Source organism: Lissotriton vulgaris, chromosome 12 (genome assembly GCF_964263255.1).
Source record: "Lissotriton vulgaris chromosome 12, aLisVul1.2, whole genome shotgun sequence".
Classification (NCBI taxonomy): Eukaryota; Metazoa; Chordata; class Amphibia; order Caudata; family Salamandridae; genus Lissotriton; species Lissotriton vulgaris.
The window spans coordinates 805,681,331-805,703,819 of NC_141700.1; the positions used below are offsets into that span (position 1 = coordinate 805,681,331).

Consider the following 22,489-nt stretch of genomic DNA (forward strand, 5'->3'; position numbering starts at 1 on the left):
TTTCATATAAATGCAATACACCAACTCTTTTTTTTAAATTCATTTTATAGATCCGTGGATCTGTTCCCAACCAAAAGCACGCATTCAATACTAAAAGAACACAATTAATACAAACACATGCTATTACAATTTCTATAAGTGTATTACTGCCTGTGCATGGGTGTGTGAGTGCCTGTGTGAATGACGGTGTGGATATGTGAGTGGCTATATGGGTGTGTGAGTGAGTTACTTTGTTCATGTGTAAATGGATGTGGGAGTGGCTGTGTGGGTGTGTGAATAGATGTGTGAGTGGCTGTAGAGGTGTGTGAGTGGTTTTGTTGGTTTGTGAGTGTATGTGTGAGTGGCTGTATGGGTGTGTGAGTGGGTGTGTAAGAGGTTGTGTGGGTGTGTAAGTGGGTCTTTGTGTGTGTTAGTAGGTGTGTGAGTGGGTATGTGAGTGGCTGTGTGGGTCTGTTAGTGGGCGTTTGAGTGGTTTGTAGGTTTGTGAGTGGCAGCATGGGTGTGTGAGTGGTTGTGTGGGTGTGCAAGCAAGTGTGTGAGTGGGTGCATCTGTGATTGGCTGCTTGGGTGTGTACATGGTTTTGTGGGTCTGTGACTGGGTGTGTAAGTGACCGTCTGGGTGTGTGAGTCATTGTGTGGTATGTAAGTGGGTGTGTGAGTGCATGTATGAGTGGCTGTGTGGATCTGTGAGTGGGTGTGTGTGTGGTTTTGTAGGTTTGTGAGTGTGTGAGTGGTTGTATGGATGTGTGAGAGGGTGTGTGAATGGTTGTGTGGGTGTATAAGTGGGTGTGTGAGTGAGTTTGCGAGAAGATGTGTAGGTCTGTGAGTGGGTAAATGCATTTTTTTATTGGGGTCTAGATCCACGATCATCCGCAGAGCCCACACGGGGTTGTGCTGAGAACCGCAGTTGATCCACAGACCCTTGTGCGCTAAACAAAAATTGTGGACAATTTCTTGTCTATGAGGGGACACTCACAGATCCCTCTATCCCATGGGGTCAGGGTACCTCTACCCTGACCCCTTCAATCACTTTTACATTTAAGTTCCCCCTGGGAACTGAATCCCGATGCACAAAATGGCAGCTGTAACTATACTCTCTGGTCGCGGTTAGCCAATCACTGCATTGCTGTTGGAGCGTGGCTCTGCGAATCCGCTGCAATGGATCCACTTCTCTAGATATATATAAATCTGTTTACTTTAATAACTCTAAAACTATTGAACAAATTTACATCAAATTACACCAAAAAAACACAGTTTCTGGACCAAGAATTCGCTTTCTGCCATGCGTGTGTGTGTGTGTGTGCGCGCGTGCTTGTGTGTGTGGGGGCAGGGGAAGAGGAAAATGGGCACCAAGGTCAAGTCCTATCAAGGAGCCCTCCTGGGTATTACTGGGGTGGTTTCATGCAACCTGTGAGGCAATAAACGGCGTGTTTCTCCTGTCAGTTTTACTGTCCTGCGGTAATAAACTCACATTTAACCTTTGCACTGTGATAATCAATGTGTCAATGTGCTTTTATTAGTAGATTATTTTATTAGTATTAGTGCGAGTGTCCACCTTCTATGTCATTCTACAAGGACCACGCGCCCTGGGAGGAGCCCGCAGTGCCCAGAACCCACTGCGCGCGGCCTTTGTACGCCCTCACAGAGGTTGAGTGCACCATAAGATCAAAAAAAAGAACTTCACTGAAAACTCACTCAGGCTGTGTTTATCAGCTCCCCTTGATGTGAGAGAGGCAATTAGAAAAGTTGTAAATAATCTTACATATGAGATTACATATCACTTGACTCGCAGCACGGCTGTGATTGGAGGGTTAGCGGCAGGGCCTGGCCGTTGGCAAAAAAAATTCTTTTCATAGGAAGCTCTGTCCTAACCATGACTGCAGAGTCACTATTGTGGACTCTGATCAAATAAATAGATATTTATTCAAAATGGCCTCACTTCTGTGAGTTTTTGAATATATGAATGTATGCACTTAGGCTCAATCAAGATGACGAGATTCATGGTGACTCGGTGGACGGGGGTCTTTCATCTGGACACGTCAGCTGCTCGGTGGGAAAACGAGGAACTGCCAGAGGAACTGGGTGAGGTATTGCTGATTCCGCCAGTAATTCCCCATTTCTGAAGATACATTCAGGAGACACCAGAGGGAAGAAGAACCAGTGCTTGAAATGGAAAAATAGAAGTGCCGACACTCTGTACCAGAGTACCTGCTTGTTTCTGAGAAGTGCTGGTACTCCGTACCGGACAGTACCGGCCCAGTCAAAGCACTGAGCAGAACACAAGCTATATGACAACAGTTCCAGAGCTCTCCGGAAGCATGCAGGCTGCACATCCACGCCCAGAGCGCTGGGAACATGTGACAGGCATGTAGAGACAAGATACAGTCTCAATGCACACATGCAGGACCATCTATGGACAGCATACACACTCAAAACCAATGCAGACAAAAGAGAAGCACACAGCACTGTGATACAAACGAATCCACAGAGCATCAGAGGAAGACAGCACAACTGATGCTAAAGAAAAACCAACAAATGTGTTTCTGTTCAAAAATGGCGCTCATTGGAACGACACATAGGGGCATTTGTACAAGCCCCTATCGCCATGGGAACGGCACTTTTTTTGACGTTCCTGTGGCGATAGGAGCTTTGCCTTATTTACAAGGCGGCGTGAAGCCACTTAACATGGATTAACGCTGCCTTGTAAATGAGACCCCTTTCACACTGTACTTAGCATGAAAGGGGTGGGGGGTGGGTGTGCGGTGGGCGTTGCGCCGCTCACCCATTGATTTTGAGGCTGCCTCCTATTTACAAGGGAGGCGAAACAAGAGGCAGCGCCAAAATTAAGACCATGGAAAACCTGGTTTTAAACAGGTGAAACAAGGAAAAATGTTTTATTTCTCCTTGTTTTTGCTGTGTTCGTGTGTACTGCACTGCCCAGCACACACAGAAACAGCAAAATGTCACTGTTTGACGTGGTGTGGCTCACTGGTCAGAGGCGGTAGACCCAGGAGCAGAAGTCGGCCGGGACCAGGGTTCAATTCCCGGCGCGGCAGGGTCGTGGACTTTGGTCAGCGGACTCGATAATTCTCGCCTCGGTGCCTTCTCTAATCAGAGGTCCCACTCAGCAACTCTGGGCATTAGCTTGCCTCATCTCCACAACGGCCCCTCCAACGCCGGGGATGCTTGGCTCCACCTTGGGACTCCTAGCAGGGACCATCCCACAGGGAAAGCCAGGACGGGTTCCCCAGCGTTACACAGCGCCAGGAAACCTCCGGGTAACAGTGCGCTTTACAAGCTCAAACATAATAATATTAATAATAATAATAATAATAATAATAATAAAAATAATAATAATAATAAAATGTGCAAAAGGCCCCCCTTCCTGCACATAAACAATCATTTTTTTTAAATGGCGATTTTCAACTTCTGCGTGTGCTGCATTAAGCAGCACACATAAAAGTTACAAAAGGGCATTTCAAGATTGTTTATGTGCAGGAAGGGAGACCTTTTGCACCTAAACAATCTTCCTTTGCACGCAGGCGCTCTTGCACTATGTCGCTCGTCACTTCCGGCCGGGGCGGGGGGGGCGGGGAGATGTATAAATGCATCCCACGCCCACCTGGCGGCCTCTTTGTCCCCTCACCCTGACGCAGTTTCCCTCCCTACTGCTTACCCGGCGTTTTCAGGGTGGGAGGAAAATATGTTCTAGTCTTTTTATTTGTGTTGCAGGCGGAGTTACAGGGCGATCCAGAGGCGGAAAGGTACTCAGGGGTACCCTCTTCAGGAGCGCAAAGGGTGCTGAGGCCTAATATCCCCAGGAAGTCTGTGCGGTGGACCCTGGGGTGCGACGACGCCCCGTCTGTCCTACGGGCGGTTGGAAACCTGTACAACCGGGGGTCGCTTAAAAGCTCTGCCCCTCGTGGGGGGGGGGGGGCGTGAGCAAGAGTGTGGACCACACTCACCACAAGCACCGATTGGCTAAGGCCACGATGCAAGTTGGCCCATCAGGCGGTAGGCCGCGTGGGGCGGCTTGCCTTTGGATCGCCCGTAAGATAACCCGCCATGTTGGCATATTTGTAAGCTACTAAACCTGCAGCAATTTTCTCCATCAAAAAGTTGTCTTGTCTGCTTATTTATGCTACATATATGCTGCTGCGGGAGGGCTGGTGAGTGTGGCCGATGTTGGCACTATGCCCTGAGGACTTCCGGAGGTCGGTGCAAGACCCTTGGACCAGCAAGACTTGTGCAACGCAAGGCTGAGCAGACATCTGGCGCCTGGTGTGACCAGCTGTGCAGACTACACAGTGCAGGGCCGCTGGTGATCACACGTCGTGTGCTGATGGTGTCATTGGCAACACTCGCGCCATTGCCCAAGTGACTGTTAATCCTTTAATGTGTCTCATTTAGAGGCAATGACATGTATCCCTTGGCTGTGACATACATCCTTGTGTGTGTTGAAGCTGCTTGACGCTGTTCTGGGGGCCACGAGGTGCTGTTTGGCGTCACGTGAGTGCCTGTGCCAAACATTAGGCAATCCGGGCCCCTACGCTTCGTTGAGTACCGTCACCATGTTTCTCTGTTTCAATTAAATGTATGGATCAATACATGCAAACAATGCACCTTTCACACTCGACTAGCAGCCACTTTCGTAGCTCAGCATGGTACACGCCTCCTGCCTCTCAGTATGAGACACCCCCTCACCTGATCTCAATATGGTACACGCCCCCTGTTGCTCGGTATGAGACACCCCCTCACCTGCTCTCAATATGGTACATGCCTCCTGCTGCTCAGTATGAGACACCCCCTCACCTGTTCTCAATATGGTACACACCTCCTGCTGCTCAGTATGAGACACCCCCTCACCTGCTCTCAATATGGTACACACCTCCTGCTGCTCAGTATGAGACACCCCCTCACCTGTTCTCAATATGGTACATGCCTCCTGCTGCTCAGCGTGGGAGACCCCCTCACCTGGCCTTAGTATGGTACACGCCTCCTGCTGTTCAGTATGAGACACCCCTTCACCTGACCCCAACATGGTACACACCTCCTGCTGCTCGGTATGAGACACCCCCTCACCTGGCCTCAATATGGTACACGCCTCCTCCTGCTCAATATTAGACACCCCTTCACCTGGCCTCAAAATGGTACACCCCTCCTGTTGCTCAGTGTGGGACAACCCTTCACCTGGCCTTAACATGGTACACGCCTCCTGCTGCTCAGTATTAGACACCCCTCACCTGATCTCAATATGGTACAGGCCTCCTGCTGCTCAGTATGAGACACCCCCTCTCCTGGCCTTAGGATGGTACATGCCTGCAGATGCTCAGTATGAGACACCCCCTCTCCTGGCCTTAGTATGGTACATGCCTGCAGCAGATGGTACATGCCTGCAGCTGCTCAGTATGAGACACCCCCTCACCTGTTCTCAATATGGTACACGCCTCCTGCTGCTCAGTGTGGGACACCCCCTCACCTGGCCTTAGTATGATACACGCCTTCTGCTGCTCAGTATGAGACACCCCCTCACCTGGCCTCAATATGGTACATGCCTCCTGCTGCTCAGTGTGGGACACTCCCTCACCTGGCCTTAGTATGGTACACGCCTTCTGCTGCTCAGTATGAGACACCCCCTCACCTGGCCTCAATATGGTACACACCTCCTCCTGCTCAGTATTTCACCTGGCCTCAACATGGTACACGCCTCCTGCTGCTCAGTATTAGACACCCCCTCACCTGATCTCAATATGGTACAGGCCTCCTGCTGCTCAGTATTAGACACCCCCTCACCTGATCTCAATATGGTACACGCCTCCTGCTGCTCAGTATGAGACACACCCTCCCCTGGCCTTAGTATGGTACATGCCTTCAGCTGCTCGGCATGAGACACCCCCTCCCCTGGCCTTAGTATGGTACATGCCTTCAGCTGCTCGGCATGAGACACCCCCTCCCCTGGCCTTAGTATGGTACATGCCTTCAGCTGCTCGGTATGAGACACCCTCTCCCCTGGCTTCAGTATAGTACATGCCTAAGTTGTTCAGTATGAGACACACCTTTACCTGCTCTGAATATATTACATGCCTTCAGCTGATCCGTATGGGGCATACCTTCACATGTTCTCAGTATATTACATGCCTCCGGCAGGCCACTTTGGGACACCCCTTCACCTGCTCCATGCATAGTACATCCCTTCAGCTGCTTAGCATAGGACACCCCTTCACTTCCTCCATGCATAGTACATCCCTTCAGCTGCTTAGCACAGGACACTCCTTCAACCCCTCACTATGGTACATGTCTTTACAAGCTCACTCTGTACGATGCACCCTTCCTCCATCTGCTCAACAGGTTCTTGCATCTACCCGCTCACTGTAATACACCTGTGCACCTGCTCAGTATGGTACATTCCATTCACAGGCACAGTGTGGTAGACCACTACCACTTTGAGTATGGCACGTTCCATTCACAGACACAGTTAGCTAGGCCCCTGCCACTTTGGGTAAAGTACATTCCATTCACAGACACAATATGGTAGACCCGAGCCACCCCCTCGGCATGGCACATTCCATTCACAGACCCGGTAAGGTAGGCTCCTACCACCTCTTAGGTATGGTAGATTCCACTCACAAACACAGTGTGGTAGACCACACCCTCCTCCTCAGTATGGTACATTCCATTCACAGACACAATGTGGTAGACCCCAGCCTCCTCCTCAGTATGGTACATTCCATTCACAGACACGGTAAGTTAGGCCCCTACCGCATCCTCGGAATGGTACATTCCATTCACAGAACCGTAAGGTAGGCCCCTACCACCTCCTCGGTATGGTACATTCCATTCAGACACGGTAAGGTAGGCCCCAACCGCCTCCTCGGTATGGTACATTCCATTCAGACACGGTAAGGTAGGCCCCATACCACCTCCTCGGTATGGTACATTCCATTCAGACACAGTAAGGTAGGCCCCAACTGCCTCCTCGGTATGGTACATTCCATTCGCAGACACGGTAGGGTGCACCCCTTCAAGTGTTCACTATGGTACAAGCCCACCCTAGCTCGCCTCGAGTCACCCCTCCACCTGTCCTCAGTATGGTAGGTGCCTTTACCAGGTACATCCAGCGCTAACTTTGTAAAAACATCAGTGCCAGGAGCCCTCTCTGGAGTCCACTGGAGCCTGGCAGCGCTGCCAGTGTCAGTGCCAGCAGGCACTACCTCTCACCAGCCTCACCATTCAGGCCAGTCCTGGCCGCACAGAGGTAAAAGGGCCCCCGCGGAGTGAACTCCGCGCGCTCCGCTCACCCCCGGGGCTCATAAAACACTCATTCCAACGGGGCACATTCAGATGAAGAACGCGCTGCCCTGCTTTCAGGGGGACAGGAAGATGCCCTGTTTGTAATTTCACCGAAGCGCAGGAGAAAGAGCGCCTCGAAGCTGCAGCAAACCCTAAGGCCACAGTGGCAAAAGGCACAAGTGATGAGGTGGCCAGAGGGGTTGAGAGTACCTGAGGCGCCAGAGGGGCTGTGAGTACCTGGGGCGCCAGAGGGGCTGAGAGTACCTGAGGCGCCAGAGGGGCTGAGAGTACCTGGGGCGCCAGAGGGGCTGAGAGTACCTGAGGCGCCAGAGGGGCTGAGAGTACCTGAGGCACCAGAGGGGCTGTGAGTACCTGGGGCACCAGAGGGGCTGAGAGTACCTGAGGCACCAGAGGGGCTGAGAGTACCTGAGGCGCCAGAGGGGCTGAGAGTACCTGAGGCACCAGAGGGGCTGAGAGTACCTGAGGCGCCAGAGGGGCTGGGAGTACCTGAGGCGCCAGAGGGGCTGAGAGTACCTGAGGCGCCAGAGGGGCTGAGAGTACCTGGGGCGCCAGAGGGGCTGAGAGTACCTGAGGCGCCAGAGGGGCTGAGAGTACCTGAGGCACCAGAGGGGCTGAGAGTACCTGGGGCGCCAGAGGGGCTGTGAGTGCCTGGGGCGCCAGAGGGGCTGAGAGTACCTGAGGCGCCAGAGGGGCTGAGAGTACCTGAGGCGCCAGAGGGGCTGTGAGTACCTGAGGCGCCAGAGGGGCTGAGAGTACCTGAGGCACCAGAGGGGCTGAGAGTACCTGAGGCGCCAGAGGGGCTGAGAGTACCTGAGGCGCCAGAGGGGCTGAGAGTACCTGGGGCGCCAGAGGGGCTGTGAGTACCTGGGGCACCAGAGGGGCTGTGAGTACCTGGGGCACCAGAGGGGCTGAAAGTACCTGAGGCGCCAGAGGGGCTGTGAGTACCTGGGGCGCCAGAGGGGCTGAGAGTACCTGAGGCGCCAGAGGGGCTGAGAGTACCTGAGGCGCCAGAGGGGCTGTGAGTACCTGAGGCGCCAGAGGGGCTGAGAGTACCTGAGGCACCAGAGGGGCTGAGAGTACCTGAGGCGCCAGAGGGGCTGAGAGTACCTGAGGCGCCAGAGGGGCTGAGAGTACCTGGGGCGCCAGAGGGGCTGTGAGTACCTGGGGCACCAGAGGGGCTGTGAGTACCTGGGGCACCAGAGGGGCTGAGAGTACCTGAGGCGCCAGAGGGGCTGAGAGTACCTGAGGCGCCAGAGGGGCTGAGAGTACCTGGGGCACCAGAGGGGCTGAGAGTACCTGAGGCGCCAGAGGGGCTGAGAGTACCTGGGGCGCCAGAGGGGCTGAGAGTACCTGGGGCACCAGAGGGGCTGTGAGTACCTGGGGCGCCAGAGGGGCTGTGAGTACCTGAGGCACCAGAGGGGCTGAGAGTACCTGAGGCGCCAGAGGGGCTGTGAGTACCTGAGGCGCCAGAGGGGCTGAGAGTACCTGAGGCACCAGAGGGGCTGTGAGTACCTGGGGCGCCAGAGGGGCTGAGAGTACCTGAGGCACCAGAGGGGCTGAGAGTACCTGGGGCACCAGAGGGGCTGAGAGTACCTGAGGCACCAGAGGGGCTGAGAGTACCTGGGGCGCCAGAGGGGCTGAGAGTACCTGAGGCACCAGAGGGGCTGAGAGTACCTGAGGCGCCAGAGGGGCTGTGAGTACCTGAGGCGCCAGAGGGGCTGAGAGTACCTGGGGCGCCAGAGGGGCTGAGAGTACCTGGGGCGCCAGAGGGGCTGAGAGTACCTGGGGCACCAGAGGGGCTGAGAGTACCTGGGGCGCCAGAGGGGCTGAGAGTACCTGAGGCGCCCGAGGGGCTGTGAGTACCTGAGGCGCCAGAGGGGCTGAGAGTACCTGAGGCGCCAGAGGGGCTGTGAGTACCTGAGGCGCCCGAGGGGCTGTGAGTACCTGGGGCGCCAGAGGGGCTGGGAGTACCTGAGGCGGCCAGAGGGGCTGCGAGTACCTGGGGCGCCAGAGGGGCTGAGAGTACCTGAGGCGCCAGAGGGGCTGTGAGTACCTGAGGCGGCCAGAGGGACTGAGAGTACCTGAGGCGCCCGAGGGGCTGTGAGTACCTGAGGCGCCAGAGGGGCTGAGAGTACCTGAGGCGCCAGAGGGGCTGAGAGTACCTGAGGCACCAGAGGGGCTGAGAGTACCTGAGGCGCCAGAGGGGCTGAGAGTACCTGAGGCGCCAGAGGGGCTGAGAGTACCTGGGGCGCCAGAGGGGCTGAGAGTACCTGAGGCACCAGAGGGGCTGTGAGTACCTGAGGCGCCAGAGGGGCTGAGAGTACCTGAGGCGCCAGAGGGGCTGAGAGTACCTGAGGCGCCAGAGGGGCTGAGAGTACCTGGGGCGCCAGAGGGGCTGAGAGTACCTGAGGCGCCAGAGGGGCTGAGAGTACCTGGGGCGCCAGAGGGGCTGTGAGTACCTGGGGCACCAGAGGGGCTGAGAGTACCTGAGGCGCCAGAGGGGCTGTGAGTACCTGAGGCGCCAGAGGGGCTGAGAGTACCTGAGGCACCAGAGGGGCTGAGAGTACCTGGGGCGCCAGAGGGGCTGAGAGTACCTGAGGCACCAGAGGGGCTGAGAGTACCTGAGGCGCCAGAGGGGCTGAGAGTACCTGGGGCGCCAGAGGGGCTGTGAGTACCTGGGGCACCAGAGGGGCTGTGAGTACCTGGGGCGCCAGAGGGGCTGTGAGTACCTGGGGCACCAGAGGGGCTGTGAGTACCTGGGGCGCCAGAGGGGCTGTGAGTACCTGAGGCGCCAGAGGGGCTGAGAGTACCTGAGGCACCAGAGGGGCTGAGAGTACCTGAGGCGCCAGAGGGGCTGAGAGTACCTGAGGCGCCAGAGGGGCTGAGAGTACCTGAGGCGCCAGAGGGGCTGAGAGTACCTGAGGCGCCAGAGGGGCTGTGAGTACCTGAGGCGCCAGAGGGGCTGAGAGTACCTGAGGCGCCAGAGGGGCTGAGAGTACCTGAGGCACCAGAGGGGCTGAGAGTACCTGGGACGCCAGAGGGGCTGTGAGTACCTGAGGCGCCAGAGGGGCTGTGAGTACCTAGGGCGCCAGAGGGGCTGTGAGTACCTGGGGCGCCAGAGGGGCTGAGAGTACCTGAGGCACCAGAGGGGCTGAGAGTACCTGGGGCGCCAGAGGGGCTGTGAGTACCTGAGGCACCAGAGGGGCTGAGAGTACCTGAGGCGCCAGAGGGGCTGAGAGTACCTGAGGCGCCAGAGGGGCTGAGAGTACCTGAGGCGCCAGAGGGGCTGAGAGTACCTGGGGCGCCAGAGGGGCTGTGAGTACCTGAGGCGCCAGAGGGGCTGAGAGTACCTGGGGCGCCAGAGGGGCTGAGAGTACCTGAGGCACCAGAGGGGCTGAGAGTACCTGAGGCACCAGAGGGGCTGAGAGTACCTGAGGCGCCAGAGGGGCTGAGAGTACCTGAGGCGCCAGAGGGGCTGAGAGTACCTGAGGCACCAGAGGGGCTGTGAGTACCTGAGGCGCCAGAGGGGCTGTGAGTACCTGGGGCGCCAGAGGGGCTGTGAGTACCTGGGGCGCCAGAGGGGCTGAGAGTACCTGAGGCACCAGAGGGGCTGAGAGTACCTGGGGCGCCAGAGGGGCTGTGAGTACCTGAGGCACCAGAGGGGCTGAGAGTACCTGAGGCGCCAGAGGGGCTGAGAGTACCTGAGGCGCCAGAGGGGCTGAGAGTACCTGAGGCGCCAGAGGGGCTGAGAGTACCTGGGGCGCCAGAGGGGCTGTGAGTACCTGAGGCGCCAGAGGGGCTGAGAGTACCTGGGGCGCCAGAGGGGCTGAGAGTACCTGAGGCACCAGAGGGGCTGAGAGTACCTGAGGCACCAGAGGGGCTGAGAGTACCTGAGGCGCCAGAGGGGCTGAGAGTACCTGAGGCGCCAGAGGGGCTGAGAGTACCTGAGGCACCAGAGGGGCTGTGAGTACCTGCGGCGCCAGAGGGGCTGTGAGTACCTGAGGCGCCAGAGGGGCTGAGAGTACCTGAGGGGCCAGAGGGGCTGAGAGTACCTGGGGCGCCAGAGGGGCTGAGAGTACCTGAGGCACCAGAGGGGCTGAGAGTACCTGAGGCGCCAGAGGGGCTGACAGTACCTGAGGCACCAGAGGGGCTGAGAGTACCTGAGGCACCAGAGGGGCTGAGAGTACCTGAGGCACCAGAGGGGCTGAGAGTACCTGAGGCGCCAGAGGGGCTGAGAGTACCTGAGGCACCAGAGGGGCTGAGAGTACCTGGGGCACCAGAGGGGCTGAGAGTACCTGAGGCACCAGAGGGGCTGAGAGTACCTGGGGCGCCAGAGGGGCTGTGAGTACCTGAGGCACCAGAGGGGCTGTGAGTACCTGAGGCGCCAGAGGGGCTGAGAGTACCTGAGGCGCCAGAGGGGCTGAGAGTACCTGAGGCACCAGAGGGGCTGAGAGTACCTGAGGCGCCAGAGGGGCTGAGAGTACCTGAGGCGCCAGAGGGGCTGAGAGTACCTGGGGCGCCAGAGGGGCTGAGAGTACCTGAGGCGCCAGAGGGGCTGTGAGTACCTGAGGCGCCAGAGGGGCTGAGAGTACCTGAGGCGCCAGAGGTGCTGAGAGTACCTGAGGCGCCAGAGGGGCTGAGAGTACCTGAGGCGCCAGAGGGGCTGAGAGTACCTGAGGCGCCAGAGGGGCTGAGAGTACCTGGGGCGCCAGAGGGGCTGAGAGTACCTGAGGCGCCAGAGGGGCTGAGAGTACCTGGGGCGCCAGAGGGGCTGTGAGTACCTGGGGCACCAGAGGGGCTGAGAGTACCTGAGGCGCCAGAGGGGCTGTGAGTACCTGAGGCGCCAGAGGGGCTGAGAGTACCTGAGGCACCAGAGGGGCTGAGAGTACCTGGGGCGCCAGAGGGGCTGAGAGTACCTGAGGCACCAGAGGGGCTGAGAGTACCTGAGGCGCCAGAGGGGCTGAGAGTACCTGGGGCGCCAGAGGGGCTGTGAGTACCTGGGGCACCAGAGGGGCTGTGAGTACCTGGGGCGCCAGAGGGGCTGTGAGTACCTGGGGCGCCAGAGGGGCTGTGAGTACCTGAGGCGCCAGAGGGGCTGAGAGTACCTGAGGCGCCAGAGGGGCTGAGAGTACCTGAGGCGCCAGAGGGGCTGAGAGTACCTGAGGCGCCAGAGGGGCTGAGAGTACCTGAGGCGCCAGAGGGGCTGTGAGTACCTGAGGCGCCAGAGGGGCTGAGAGTACCTGAGGCGCCAGAGGGGCTGTGAGTACCTGAGGCGCCAGAGGGGCTGAGAGTACCTGAGGCGCCAGAGGGGCTGAGAGTACCTGAGGCACCAGAGGGGCTGAGAGTACCTGGGGCGCCAGAGGGGCTGTGAGTACCTGAGGCGCCAGAGGGGCTGTGAGTACCTGGGGCGCCAGAGGGGCTGTGAGTACCTGGGGCGCCAGAGGGGCTGAGAGTACCTGAGGCACCAGAGGGGCTGAGAGTACCTGGGGCGCCAGAGGGGCTGTGAGTACCTGAGGCACCAGAGGGGCTGAGAGTACCTGAGGCGCCAGAGGGGCTGAGAGTACCTGAGGCGCCAGAGGGGCTGAGAGTACCTGAGGCGCCAGAGGGGCTGAGAGTACCTGGGGCGCCAGAGGGGCTGTGAGTACCTGAGGCGCCAGAGGGGCTGAGAGTACCTGGGGCGCCAGAGGGGCTGAGAGTACCTGAGGCACCAGAGGGGCTGAGAGTACCTGAGGCACCAGAGGGGCTGAGAGTACCTGAGGCGCCAGAGGGGCTGAGAGTACCTGAGGCGCCAGAGGGGCTGAGAGTACCTGAGGCACCAGAGGGGCTGTGAGTACCTGCGGCGCCAGAGGGGCTGTGAGTACCTGAGGCGCCAGAGGGGCTGAGAGTACCTGAGGCGCCAGAGGGGCTGAGAGTACCTGGGGCGCCAGAGGGGCTGAGAGTACCTGAGGCACCAGAGGGGCTGAGAGTACCTGAGGCGCCAGAGGGGCTGACAGTACCTGAGGCACCAGAGGGGCTGAGAGTACCTGAGGCACCAGAGGGGCTGAGAGTACCTGAGGCACCAGAGGGGCTGAGAGTACCTGAGGCGCCAGAGGGGCTGAGAGTACCTGGGGCGCCAGAGGGGCTGAGAGTACCTGAGGCACCAGAGGGGCTGAGAGTACCTGGGGCACCAGAGGGGCTGAGAGTACCTGAGGCACCAGAGGGGCTGAGAGTACCTGGGGCGCCAGAGGGGCTGTGAGTACCTGAGGCACCAGAGGGGCTGAGAGTACCTGGGGCGCCAGAGGGCTGAGAGTACCTGAGGCACCAGAGGGGCTGAGAGTACCTGGGGCACCAGAGGGGCTGAGAGTACCTGAGGCACCAGAGGGGCTGAGAGTACCTGGGGCGCCAGAGGGGCTGAGAGTACCTGAGGCACCAGAGGGGCTGAGAGTACCTGGGCACCAGAGGGGCTGAGAGTACCTGAGGCACCAGAGGGGCTGTGAGTACCTGAGGCACCAGAGGGGCTGAGAGTACCTGAGGCACCAGAGGGGCTGAGAGTACCTGGGGCACCAGAGGGGCTGAGAGTACCTGAGGCACCAGAGGGGCTGAGAGTACCTGAGGCGCCAGAGGGGCTGAGAGTACCTGGGGCGCCAGAGGGGCTGAGAGTACCTGAGGCACCAGAGGGGCTGAGAGTACCTGGGGCGCCAGAGGGGCTGTGAGTACCTGAGGCACCAGAGGGGCTGAGAGTACCTGGGGCACCAGAGGGGCTGAGAGTACCTGAGGCACCAGAGGGGCTGAGAGTACCTGGGGCGCCAGAGGGGCTGAGAGTACCTGAGGCACCAGAGGGGCTGAGAGTACCTGAGGCGCCAGAGGGGCTGTGAGTACCTGAGGCGCCAGAGGGGCTGAGAGTACCTGGGGCGCCAGAGGGGCTGAGAGTACCTGGGGCGCCAGAGGGGCTGAGAGTACCTGAGGCACCAGAGGGGCTGAGAGTACCTGAGGCGCCAGAGGGGCTGAGAGTACCTGGGGCGCCAGAGGGGCTGAGAGTACCTGAGGCACCAGAGGGGCTGAGAGTACCTGGGGCACCAGAGGGGCTGAGAGTACCTGAGGCGCCCGAGGGGCTGTGAGTACCTGGGGCGCCAGAGGGGCTGGGAGTACCTGAGGCGGCCAGAGGGGCTGCGAGTACCTGGGGCGCCAGAGGGGCTGAGAGTACCTGAGGCGCCAGAGGGGCTGTGAGTACCTGAGGCGGCCAGAGGGACTGAGAGTACCTGAGGCGCCCGAGGGGCTGTGAGTACCTGAGGCGCCAGAGGGGCTGAGAGTACCTGAGGCGCCAGAGGGGCTGAGAGTACCTGAGGCACCAGAGGGGCTGAGAGTACCTGAGGCGCCAGAGGGGCTGAGAGTACCTGAGGCGCCAGAGGGGCTGAGAGTACCTGGGGCGCCAGAGGGGCTGAGAGTACCTGAGGCACCAGAGGGGCTGTGAGTACCTGAGGCGCCAGAGGGGCTGAGAGTACCTGAGGCGCCAGAGGTGCTGAGAGTACCTGAGGCGCCAGAGGGGCTGAGAGTACCTGAGGCACCAGAGGGGCTGAGAGTACCTGAGGCGCCAGAGGGGCTGAGAGTACCTGGGGCGCCAGAGGGGCTGAGAGTACCTGAGGCGCCAGAGGGGCTGAGAGTACCTGAGGCGCCAGAGGGGCTGAGAGTACCTGGGGCGCCAGAGGGGCTGTGAGTACCTGAGGCGCCAGAGGGGGCCAGAGGGGCTGAGAGTACCTGAGGCACCAGAGGGACTGTGAGTACCTGAGGCGCCAGAGGGGCTGTGAGTACCTGAGGCGCCAGAGGGGCTGTGAGTACCTGGGGCGCCAGAGGGGCTGTGAGTACCTGGGGCGCCAGAGGGGCTGAGAGTACCTGAGGCACCAGAGGGGCTGAGAGTACCTGGGGCGCCAGAGGGGCTGTGAGTACCTGAGGCACCAGAGGGGCTGAGAGTACCTGAGGCGCCAGAGGGGCTGAGAGTACCTGAGGCGCCAGAGGGGCTGAGAGTACCTGGGGCGCCAGAGGGGCTGTGAGTACCTGAGGCGCCAGAGGGGCTGAGAGTACCTGGGGCGCCAGAGGGGCTGAGAGTACCTGAGGCGCCAGAGGGGCTGTGAGTACCTGGGGCGCCAGAGGGGCTGTGAGTACCTGGGGCGCCAGAGGGGCTGAGAGTACCTGAGGCACCAGAGGGGCTGAGAGTACCTGGGGCGCCAGAGGGGCTGTGAGTACCTGAGGCACCAGAGGGGCTGAGAGTACCTGAGGCGCCAGAGGGGCTGAGAGTACCTGAGGCGCCAGAGGGGCTGAGAGTACCTGGGGCGCCAGAGGGGCTGTGAGTACCTGGGGCGCCAGAGGGGCTGTGAGTACCTGAGGCACCACAGGGGCTGTGAGTACCTGAGGCGCCAGAGGGGCTGTGAGTACCTGCGGCGCCAGAGGGGCTGTGAGTACCACACCGTGCCCATGGCAGCGAGGCTGTGGGTACTATCATGTGCCCAAACAGGATGCTATGGGTGCCTCACTATGCCCGTGCTAGGGAGTATGTATATCTGAATGTGCCCATGGAAGGGAGAACGTGGGTACCTGACTGTGCCAAGGCTAGGGAGGCTGGGTACCTGACGGTGCCCATAGCTGAAAGGATATGAGGACCTGACTGTGCCAAGGCTAGGGAGGCTGGGTACCTGACGGTGCCCATAGCTGAAAGGATATGAGGACCTGACTGTGCCCACGCCATGGAACCCACAGATTGTGGGCACCTGACGCTGCCACCCATGGTGCGTCCAATATACACTCCTGTAGTAGTGAAAAGGTAAACGAACGGTGCCAGCTGGAGGGTGTGGCCCTGGGTCGCCCTTCCCTGATAATGCCGGTATAGGGGAGCCCGAGGCAATGCCAGCGGGGAGAGGGCCCCTCCGTCCGTTTGCCTGGCATTGCCAATATGGAGGGCAAACCCTTGAGCGGTGACAGCATTGAGGGCACATCTTGTGGCGGCCTTAGCTTCCAGGTCCAGCCTGGCTGGCAGTGCCAGTATGGAGGACAGAGCCTCGGTCAGCACCATGAAGGAAGACAAGGACTCCGTGCCCTTTTCTTGCAGTGCAGTGGCAGAGGAGGGCACTGGTGTCTTTAGCTTTTAGTGCCGGTGTGTGTGAGGCGTGGAGGGGGGGGGGGAGACCTGCCGGCATGGAGGGCAGATGCCTCGGTGCCCTTTCCTGGCAGTGCTGGCTTGGAAGGGAGGGGCCTCGGTTCCTGCCCTTGTCTAGCAGTGCCGGTCTGGAGGGCAGAGTCCCCAGTGCCCTTACTTAACAGGGCCACTGTGGTGGACAGAGGCCTCTGTGCCCATACCTGGCAGTGCCAGCACGGAAGGCAGCTCCCCGAGCCCTTTTCTAACAGCACCAGTATGGAGGTTAGGGGCATCGGAGCCCTTACCTGACAGTGCCAGCAGGGAGTGCCCTTACCTGACAGTGCCAGTATGCAGGGTACCCCCTCCCCCGTGTGCCCTTACCTGAGAGTGCCCTGACAGTGCCAGTATGCAGGGTACCTCCTCCCCCGTGTGCCCTTACCTGAGAGTGCCCTGACAGTGCCAGTATGCAGGGTACCCCCTCCCCCGTGTGCCCTTACCTGAGAGTGCCCTGACAGTGCCAGTATGCAGGGTACCCCCTCCCCCGTGTGCCCTTACCTGAGAGTGCCCTGACAGTGCCAGTATGCAGGGTACCCCCTCCCCCGTGTGCCCTTACCTGACAGCGCCAGTATGCAGGGTACCCCCTCCCCCGTGTGCCCTTACCTGACAGCGCCAGTATGCAGGGTACCCTCTCCCCGTGTGCCCTTACCTGACAGTGCCAGCAGCGAGGGGAAGTCCCTGCAGTTGTAGACCCCCGTGGAGTCGGTGGCACAGTTCTGCCACAGGTTCTCGAAGAGGGTGGACGTGGTGATGACGTTGCCCTCCACGGTGGACACGCGCCAGTTGGCATTGTAGAGGGTGATGCCCAGGAGCCCGGAGCCGATCACCCCGAAGAAGAACCCGGCGGTCTCCAACATGACGGACATGGTGCCCGAGGCGAGGGGGCAGGAGGGGGCAGGAGGCAGGAACAGAGGCAGGAGGGGGCTAGGGCAGGAAGCAGGGGCAGCAGGCAGGGGCACTGGCTTGGAGATGGAGCACGGAGAGGGCAAGAAGCGGGGGCACCTCCGAGGAGCGGTAATTAGTGCAGGGGCACTTCTAGGGCGCGCGGGCAGGGGGGCATCTAGGGTGCAGGGACACGCCTATGGAGCATGGGCACCGGGAGGGGGCAGGGGCAGCTCCAAGGGACGGGCTCTGTCAGCGCGAGGGGTGCCAGCCGGGAGCAAGGACTCGGCCCAGCAGAGGGGGCATTAACGGGCAAGGGTCTGCCCTGGGCACTTCTTTGGGACAGGGAATCAAGCTAGGAGGTGGGCACGAGCGGGGCAATTAGCCTGGCTCTCGGCGGGCACTCCTCCGGAGCAGGGATGTGGCACTAGCAGGGCACGGGGCTGGACTCTCGGTGGGCACCGTACGGGCATAGATCTGCACTGGGCACTTCTCCGAGCAGGTGAAGGGGTACTAGCAGGGCACGGATCTGGGCTGTGCTGGGCACGTCGGGACAAGGATCTGCCCTGGGCACTGTGGGGCAAGTAGCTGGATTATCGGTGGGCACTTCACCGCAGCAGATAGAGGGGTATTACCAGGGCAGGGATCTGCCCTGGGCACTTCTCCGGAGCAGGGATGTGGCACTAGCAGGGCACGGAGCTGTAGCATATGGAGGGGTATCAGCAGGGCACGGAGCAGGTGGAGGGGTATCAGCAGGGCACGGAGCAGGTGGAGGGGTATTAGCAGGGCACGGAGCTGGTGGAGGGGTATTAGCAGGGCACGGAGCTGGAGCAGGTGGAGGGGTATTAGCAGGGCACGGAGCTGGTGGAGGGGTATTAGCAGGGCACGGAGCTGGAGCAGGTGGAGGGGTATTAGCAGGGCACGGAGCTGGGCTCAGGGGGCACCGTCCGGGGCACAGACTCTCTCCTTCTGCCCCGCAAGGATGAGGCGCGCAGACTGCCAGGCTCCCGGCGGGGGCTGATGGGGGCAGGTACAGGTGCGGCGTGACGTCAGCACCCAACCTGCAGACACCTCTGGACGGAAGGACCGCCCCTAAGTAACGGAGCCACCCCGGGGAGGCACTGGGAGGGGGCAGGAGCGCCCTCCCCACCACCTCTCCCTCCGGGCATCTCCCCGTCCCCCCCCCCCCCTCTCTCTCTCTCTGTCTCTCAAGACATCTCTTTCATTCACTCTCTGTCTCTGCCTCTCTCTCTCTCTCAAGACATCTCTTTCAGCCACTCTCTGTCTCTGTCTGAAGGCAAATCTCTCTCTCTCTCAAGACATCTCTTTCAGTCACTCTCTCTCTCTCTCTCTCTCTCTCTCTCTCTCTCTCAAGGCATCTCTTCCAGCCACTCTCTGTCCCTGCCTCTCTCTCAAGGCATCTCTCCCTCTCTCTCTCTCCCCCCCCCTCTCTCTCTCTTTCAAGACATCTCTTTCAGCCACTCTCTGTCTCTGTCTCAAGGCATCTCTCTCTTTCTCTCTCTCTCTCTCTCTCTCTCTCAAGACATCTCTTTCAGTCTCTCTCTCTCTCTCTCTCTCTCAAGGCATCTCTTTCAGCCACTCTCTGTCCCTGCCTCTCTCAAGGCATCTCTCTCTCTCTCTCAAGGCATTTCCTCCCATCTCTCTCTCTCTCTCTCTCTCTCTCCCTCTCTCCCTCTCTCTCTCTCTCTCTCTCTCTCTTTCTCTCTCTCTCTCTCTCTTTCTCTCTCTCTCTCTCTCTCTCTCTCTCTCTCTCTCTCTTTCTCTCTCTCTCTCTCTCTTTCTCTCTCTCTCTCTCTCGACATCTCTTTAAGTCACTCTCTGTCCCTGCTAGCCTATCAAGGCATCTCTCTCACTCGTCTGATTTAGTCTAACATGAGATGCGTGGCGGTTTTTTCCGTGTTCGCGAGGTGCGTGTAGCGCCTCACGCGCTTCTGCTCCATCGAGTAGAAACAAAACTTCTGTACTAGTGAACTGGAATTTACCCAGGTTGTAAATCTGTGTGCGCAGCCCTAACCTTCATCTTGTGTGGCAGGTGCTACCGACTTCACGAGTCTTCGGTGTGTATATTTTATCATCCTATCTGGACATTGTGTGAGGCGAAGGGAGGTGGGGGTACCCAAAGGGGGTGGGGGGGGGGAGGTATTTGTGTTTGCACCCCTTATGCAGTTGAGACCTCCTTTCTCACCAATGGCTTAGCAAAGTTGGCCTGGGCTCTAATGCAAGCAAAGATAATCGTCCTCACTCCGTGGTTTGGTAGTCTAAAAAAACACAGCTCTGTTTGGGGTGTATTGGGCTGGTCTTGGCGCTGACCCTGCACCCGCCATACTACAGGTTGCTACGTCACTGGCTCTCACAGGCGTAGGCAGTCTGCACTGAAACTCCTCCCCCTCTGTGTACATCACACAAGGGACAGGAGGGGCAGTTGACACAGACCCCTAGCTCTCTGCCAAGCATGTGTACCCAACTCTTAATCCTCTCTGCCTGCCCTCTGCCCCCCCCCCCCCCCCGTGGTCAATCCTCTCTGCCTGCCCTCTACCCCCCCCCCCCCCCCCCCCTGGTTAATCCTCTCCGCCTGCCCTCTGCCCCCCGTTGAGCAGAGTTCAGCATGGGCAGATAGTTCACTTCCGGACTCTCCTAGACAGTTTCACTGCTTTGTCATTTGTCTTTCAAAGCTCTTGTGCTTGGGGGGGGGGGGGGGGGGGGGTTGCCTGGGACGCTGTTGTTGGAGGAGGTCCTTCATAAAACTTCAGAAATCACCCCTTCCTCCAGAAAAGGGCCCGGGTTTGTGTAATGTGCATATGGAATGTGTGTCCATCGTGTACATGCACTCTCGAGTTGTCGAATCCCCTAGTGTTACTATATTCAGGGCTTTAAGTGGGGAAAAAAAACTGGGGGTGCTCTAAAAGGGGCGGGGCACACCTCTTAAAGGGGTGTGGCCTATCCCTGCAGGGGCGTGGTCTAAATCAAGAAAACTAGCATGGTGTGCCTATGAAAACCCCTCCAATTAGCCTACCTTTGGAAAACTTTTTCTTCAAAGGATTTCACTTCCTCCTAAAAGGCAGCTCACCTAGCATGACGTCTCCAATCTGACCCATGATTTCGCTGACCTCCATCTGGAGCACAGTGTAGGGCACTCTTTCCAGCCAGGCAGAAGGACACAGTGCGGGAAACTGAGCCCACAAACCCTGTTGTGTGAAACACTTAAGGGGATAGAAGCCTGGAAGGAAATTAAAGGCTGTGAATCTCCTTTTTTGTAGCACTAACGATTCCTGCCTGGAGGTCGCGCAAAAGCATTTTCATGTACATTAATGGATCTTTACACAAATTCTATTTAAATTCTATTTGAGCATAAAAGGTCCCGGAGCCGCACTCTGCGGGCAGCTTGTGTCATTAACAGGGAGAAAAGCCCCGTCGTCGAGGTGTGGCACAGCCGTGATTGATTATATGGGGGGTGGGCGGCGCTGCTAAATGATGTGCGAAATACCGGGCCTTTGTAGAGCCAGAGCGTGAAGGGTGGGACAGGGTTTGCTGTGCTGTTGGAGTCGGAGACACTGTACATAGCAGACACATTCTCCTGATTGCCCCTCGAGAGCACTGACTGCTGCACTAACATTCCCTGCACGTTTCTAGGCGCTATTCGATTTTCAGTAGTATAACATTGATTTATCCCTAAACATGCCATAACTATTATATTTACAGTCCTAAAATATATTTTAAAAAATGTATTCTGGCCCGAAAGTAGAGCCCGATAGAGACCCGTTTCGAGGCTCTCTAAAAATAACTGCCGGTGCTCAGACCCGGACAGACCCGGCCCACTTAAAGCCCTGACTATATTAACATGCATCCCGCGTGGAAAAGGTCAAGAGGGTCCTCCGAGGATGCACAGCTGTGAATCGCAAGCCAAGCCTCTCAGAATCTATCTGGGGCTGGACACGTCCGTGCTCCCTTGAACAGATCTCACTGGCACAGATCTCTGCAGCAGGTACATTAACCCGACACGCTATACAACTCCAGAGTATACGTGTCTGCAGCTGGTACATTAGCCAGACAAGCAATATAACTGATCTTGAAACATATGAAGAGTTGATTCAGATTTCCTCAGTGGGGTCCCAGTCCCACGCGGTATCCCTGTGAGATCTTTAAGTGGGTTTGAAACTTACAACCTGCATTTTAGCCCCCTTAAAACTACTTCTTAACCTTCATTTCTTAAACTTATAAGACTCAACGTGTGCAGCCCATTGAAAGCAGATTACAGTTGGGGCCCCGGAGATTGGAAACTGAGTGTGCAGGTGAAGCTCTCGGACGTGTTAACTGGACTAACTATGCGACCACAAAGAGGGGCTCCCCTGTACAATCTGTTATTCCATATACATGTAGGTGCACGGTGAACCTATCGGAACAGACCCTTGCGTAAGATCTTCAGTGCGGAAGGGTATTACGCGAATCAGGGTTAGATGGCTCTGTGGATGGCTCAGTTGCGTTGCAGAGACTCCTCCTTGAGCCGGAGTTGAGGCGCTTCCCAAGAGCACCGGGGGCTTTGGTTCTTGTCGAGTTGGATGAAATAATTAGCATGAGTGGTGGATCCCTGTTCCAGGCACATGTGACGCGCCCAGTCTCTGTGGTCACTGGTACCTTGATGACTACACCCTTTTAATAGATGTGATTTGTACCTATAGGACAGTACCAAAGAACTAGTGAATACACACAGCTAAGAAAATACTGAAATACAATACATATGAAACTGTACAACAATACTAATGAGCTATATGTCACATAATTGTGTATCATCACCTACGGAACTGGATGAGGAACTAGATGTAGCTACGGTAACTGTGGATATTAGCTGTGTAACTATACTGCCTATGTAGATTATAATTAACTGTATATTGATACAAACTATGCCACTATACTCCAACTCCTTATACTCTATGTAACTGTGTGACAACACAAACGATGTAACTATATTAGCGATGTAACAACAGTAAAAAAAAAGATCTCGACATTGCTAGAGTAACTGTGTAAGGTAAATTACAAAGTCCAAGCTGGCTTCTGTTATGGCAGCTGATGACCACTATCATGACTGAAGAGATCTGGAATATTGTTTGGGACTGC

The 22,489-nt window shown here is 57.9% G+C and overlaps 1 protein-coding gene across 2 annotated transcripts in view; it reads right to left on the reverse strand.

Annotated features, from left to right (window-relative positions):
* The window catches only part of CLDN15 (claudin 15), a 167,738-nt gene extending 149,344 nt beyond the window's left edge, over positions 1-18,394 (reverse strand). Inside the window, exons 1-2 of one of the 2 annotated variants that reach the window (XM_086946263.1) lie at positions 18,214-18,358; positions 17,124-18,151 (exon numbers count right to left, since the gene is read on the reverse strand). In XM_086946263.1, coding sequence (XP_086802389.1) covers positions 17,124-17,340 — 217 coding nt within the window. In that variant the 5' untranslated portion in view covers positions 17,341-18,151; positions 18,214-18,358. Of the gene's footprint in view, positions 1-17,123 lie in introns of both variants that reach the window. The other variant, XM_086946264.1, reaches the window with a different exon arrangement.
* Positions 18,395-22,489: the final 4,095 nt, after the last annotated feature.